General features: G+C 34.2%; 1 protein-coding gene and 1 pseudogene across 1 annotated transcript; one reads left to right on the top strand and one right to left on the bottom strand.

Annotated features, from left to right (window-relative positions):
• Window positions 1-1,801: 1,801 nt before the first annotated feature.
• On the top strand, window positions 1,802-2,713 carry LOC129880513 (NAD(P)H-quinone oxidoreductase subunit 5, chloroplastic-like). Its single transcript, XM_055954589.1, has one exon. The coding sequence runs from the start codon at window positions 1,805-1,807 to the stop codon at window positions 2,711-2,713; it is 909 nt and encodes a 302-aa protein (XP_055810564.1). The 5' UTR covers window positions 1,802-1,804.
• Window positions 2,714-3,995: 1,282 nt separating this feature from the next.
• LOC129871257 (protein TIC 214-like) lies at window positions 3,996-5,096 on the bottom strand (annotated as a pseudogene).
• Window positions 5,097-5,325: the final 229 nt, after the last annotated feature.

The following is a 5,325-nucleotide window of genomic DNA, read 5'->3' as shown; positions in this document are numbered from 1 at the left end:
CACTATAATGTGCCCTATCCAAATTATCAACTACATCTATAAACACTATAGCCAACCAACAACAACAACCTGCAATATATGTTTAAGCAATTCACACCTACAATATGCAACATAACCTCCAAATGACTCGCTCGAAATTACGATATCAAAATAGGGTGTTTAGCCTTTATTTTGTAATCCCATTAATTATACGAAACAAGGGGTAGTGTGGATGTAACCAGAAACACCCACACCCTTTTTTGAATACATTTAGGCCCTGCAATAGCCCCCCACACGCCTGCAACAGCACACCACAAGACCAACACTTCACTTCTACGACAATTTAACTATACCGACTACCATTTGGATTGTCTCCAATGTCAAGCATTCCTATACCATTTTTACATTTACATCCACAAAAAAGGCATATAATACACTCAATAACAACACCATAAAGTCCAAATTAAAAGGAGAAACCTTACCTTACCCAAAATAGGCCACAATTTGCCAAGACGCGCCTCGGAGCTTCTCTAGACGCACTGAAATTAGGAGGACTGTTTGTATGACTTCCTCGTTGCCCCAAATTGGAATTCCTTGTTATTAAACACCGTTATATAACCACAGAATACAATAATTAATTAATTCACGAAACGAAAACCCTCTCATCTTGCCTCCAATGTTTTTCCTCTTCTTTCTTTCACTTTTCTAGACGTAAAGATGAAGAGATGGTCCCGTAGATGTCATAAAATACATATATACATCTTCATGGGGTTGATTAATACCATAAATAATTAATTCACGGAAAAAAATCGAGGAACTCACCTTTAATATTCCAAACCCATGGCTGCCTTTCTCTTTTCCTTCTCCACATTATTCTCTCTATGTTCTTGGCTGATTTTTGGATAATGAAAAAGTTAAGACTCACATAATACATATATATATGAGGTGACACATGTCAATCCCTAAGGGTGACACGTGTCAATCCCTTATTGGGCCACCTCAACCATGCTGCCAATAGGGTGCTGCCACGTGGCAGTGGGGTCCACTCCCCCAAGCAGGTGGGTCACCTACTTGACCCCAAGCAGGTGTGTCACCTTCTACCACATGGCACTTCTCTAGGCTGCCACGTGGCACCTCCTCTTGCTGCCACATGTCATCTTATCCTCTCCCCCGTAGGTTCATAATCTCGTCTTGTTTTAATAGCCTATGTAATCCGTGCTACGCAATCCTTGTACGTACTTAAGTAGCTTAGGCATGTAAGACTTCTAAGCTAGTAGTTTATGTAGGTAATTCGAGTCCTACGACTTATTTCTTGGTCTCCAACTCATTTTGGATTCCTACGATTCTATTTCCAACCTTCTCTACTATAGGGTATCACATTCTCCCTTCCTTAGAGTCCTTAGATTTTGTCGTAGCGTATCCGGCTCACATGATAATGTCTAAGGAACTTATGAGATATTCTGAGTTTAAAAGTGTGGGGTATAACAAAAATACCTTGAAAGGTTTAAAGATAAGAAAGGCATTTTTACTTCAGAAAATTAAAAACTTGAATCCCCATTTGATTCACTGGTCAAACATGGATAAAAAAATAGGCTTATTTCAAAGGAGATTATTAATTAATCCCTTTCATATCATTTGACCAATTGTAACTTCCTGATTCCAATAGTTGATGTATTTAGCTAAGACTCATAATAAGAATAGAAAATTCTATTTAAGTTTTAAATTAGTTTAAGTTAGTTCATATTTTTAATTTTTATTGACTCCTTTCAAAAAAGGTAAGATCCGATGAATCGGAACTAATTAATTAAGAATTCAAAACTTTTTTATGGAACAGACATATGAATATGCGTGGATCATACCTTTCATTCCACTTCCAGTCCCTATGTTAATAGGAACGGGACTTATTGTTTTTCCAACGGCAACAAAACGTTTTCGCCTTATGTGGGCTTTTCAAAGTGTTTTATTTTTAAGCATAGTCATGATTTTTTCAATCTACCTGTCTATTCAGCAAATAAATAGTTCTTTTTATCAATATGTATGGTCTTGGGTCATCAATAATGATTTTTCTTTAGACTTTAGATACTTGATCGACCCACTTACTTCTATTATGTCAATATTAATCACTACTGTTGGAATTATGGTTCTTATTTATAATGATAATTATATGGCTCATGATCAAGGCTATTTGAGATTTTTTGCTTATATGAGTTTTTTCATTACTTCCATGTTGGGATTAGTTACTAGTTTGAATTTGATACAAATTTATATTTTTTGGGAATTGGTTGGGCTGTGTTCCTATCTATTAATAGAATTTTGGTTTACACGACCTGTTGCGGCAAATGCTTGTCAAAAAGCATTTGGAACTAATCGTGTAGGGGATTTTGGTTTATTATTAGGAATTTTAGGTTTTTATTGGATAACGGGGAGTTTCGAATTTAGAGATTTATTCAAAATATTCAATAACTTGATTTATAATAATGAGGTCAATTTGTTATTTCTTACGTTATGCGTTGTTCTCTTATTTGCCGGTGCAGTTGCTAAATCCGCCCAATTCCCCCTTCATGTATGGTTACCTGATGCCATGGAGGGGCCTACTCCTATTTTGGCTCTTATACATGTTGCTACTATGGTAGCGGCGGGAATTTTTCTTGTAGCTCGGCTTCTTTCTCTTTTTAGCGTTATACCTTACCTAATGTATTTGATCTCGGTTATAGGAATAATACAGTATTATTAGGAGCTACTTTAGCTATTTCTCAAAAAGACATTAAGAGAGGTTTAGCCTATTCCACAATGTCTCAATTGGGTTATATGATGTTAGCTCTAAGTATGGGGTCTTATCGAAGCGCTTTATTTCATTTGATTACTCATGCTTATTCCAAAGCATTATTATTTTTGGATCCAGATCCATTATTCATTCAATGGAAACTATTGTTGGATATTCTCCCGCTAAAAGCCAGAATATGGGTCTTATGGAAGGTTTAAGAGAACATGTACCAATTACCAAAATCACATTTTTAGTAGGTATACTTTCTCTTTCTGGTATTCCACCTCTTGCTTGTTTTTGGTCCAAAGATGAAATTCTTAATGATAGTTGGTTGTATTCACCAATTTTCGCAATAATAGCTTGGGCCACGGCGGGATTAACTGCATTTTATATGTTTCAGATCTATTTACTTACTTTTAAAGGGAATTTAAACATTCATTTTCAAAATTATGGTGGGAAACACAAAATCCCTTTCTATTCAATATCTCTATGGGGTAAAAACGGAGTTAAGAAAAACTCTTGTTTATTAACAATGAATAATAACGAAAGTATTTATTTTTTTTCAAAAACAAAATATCCAATTGATAAAAATGGAAGAAAGATGACACGACCTTTTATGACTATTGCTCATTTTGACCATAAAACGGTTTCTTTCTATCCTTATGAATCGGATAATACTATGTTATTCCCAATATTTGTATTAGGACTCTTTACTTTGTTTGTTGGAGCTATAGGAATTCCTTTCAACCAGGAAGGAGTAAATTTGGATCTCTTATCGAAATGTTAGCTCCATCTATAAATCTTTTGCATCCAAATTCAAATAATTCAATGGATTGGAATGAATTTTTAAAGAATACAGTTCTTTCAGTCAATATAGCTTATTTAGGAATAGTTATAGAATCCTTTTTATATAAACCCATTTATTCTTCTTTAAAAAATTTGGAGTTCATTAACTCTTTTGTTAAAAAGGGTCCTAAGAGAATTCTGTGGGACAAAATTCTAAATGGCATATATGATTGGTCCTATAATCATGCTTACATAGATGTTTTTTATACAAGATTCTGGTGGGATAAGAAGATTAGCTGAATTTACTCATTTTTTTGATCGACGAGTCATTGATGGGATGACTAATGGGGTTGGGGTTATTAGTTTTATTGTAGGAGAAGGTATCAAATATATAGGGGGCGGACGCATCTCTTCATATCTTTTCTTGTATTTAGCTTATGTTTCCGTCTTTTTATTAGTTTATTACTTACTTTTTTCGACTTATTGAATCAAATTCTTGATTATTATTTTTTTTATCAAGCAGTTGCAATTTCCAATTTTCTAGATTCCCCGTGTTATTATTATTTAGATAAGAATCCTGAAAATCATAAATTGGATGATTACTAGTATTAATATTGTTATAGCCTATCTCTGTAAGGTAAGAGTGGAATTTATCCTTTATTTTGTCCTTTCCATTCACTCAGATTTCTTCCGTTTCATTGATTTTGTCCGGATCCCACCCTTCTTCCGAAAAAAGGGAAGGAGAAGGATAAGGATCTTCTTCAGTGGATCCCTCTTGTTCCTATTTTGTCCCCTTCATTTCGGAAGCAGTTTCTATTTCTACATCTCTTGCTTCCTCACTTTCCATCCTTTCTTCTATTTTTGAGGCTTCTTTCAGTTTCTTAATAAGAATGGGTGAGGGTATTCTGCCTAAATAGTAGACACAGGTAATAAATAAGAGAATACTAGAGATCCGAGACATAGAATTTCTCAATTCTAATACAAGGTACTTATTAGATCGAATGTACTTATTCGATCTAATAGAATGATTTTGCCGTATCCAGACTAATACCAATCCAAGCCATTTCATGAATAAAATGTGACCAATTAACCAACCAATAAAACCACTTGTTACAAATAAGATCTTGTTGTTGCATCGAAAGAGATAAATGTTGACTAATCTGGCTAACATTGAACTTGGTGAAATGAAATGGTTGAATAATTAAAAAATGAGATTATTCAGGAATACACATTAAATGCTGAGATTACGCATTGAATTTATGGTAGTAGATCCATAATCAAAAAAGTGTTTGTGATTGTTCCAGAAGAAATGAAACAAAAGATATGCTAGAGCTAGGACAGTTATTGTATGAGGCCTACCCAATGCTAGATGTAGATGTGCATAATAGATCGATATGAATATCATGAGCTGTCCCGTAATAAAATTAGTTGTTGTTGATACCTTCTTCTCGGTTCCTTTTTCCATAACCAGAGCTCGGAGAAGGAAGAGATAAGAGGGCTCTATGGAGAATGTGGTCATAAATCCATAATAAAGTCCGACCACAACGACCGAATTGATTATCTTCATACATAAGGATACTAAATTACCTAGTAAAAAAGATTGAAAAATCATCACAAACCTCCCTTATTTCTTTTCTATTGCAATTTCTAGATTATTATATGATGATTTTTGAACTTTCCATATATAGAAAAGAAATAGAAAGAGATAGACTAGAAACGACATCTGTTATGTCAATGACACCAAAGGGATATTAAATGAATGGAATTGGGATATGGATGGAATATAATGAAATAGA

The sequence above is a fragment of the Solanum dulcamara genome, chromosome 2 (assembly GCF_947179165.1).
Source record: "Solanum dulcamara chromosome 2, daSolDulc1.2, whole genome shotgun sequence".
In the NCBI taxonomy this organism is placed as follows: Eukaryota; Viridiplantae; Streptophyta; class Magnoliopsida; order Solanales; family Solanaceae; genus Solanum; species Solanum dulcamara.
Note: the sequence above shows the minus strand (reverse complement) of the source record. Positions and strands in the feature narration are given on the sequence as shown.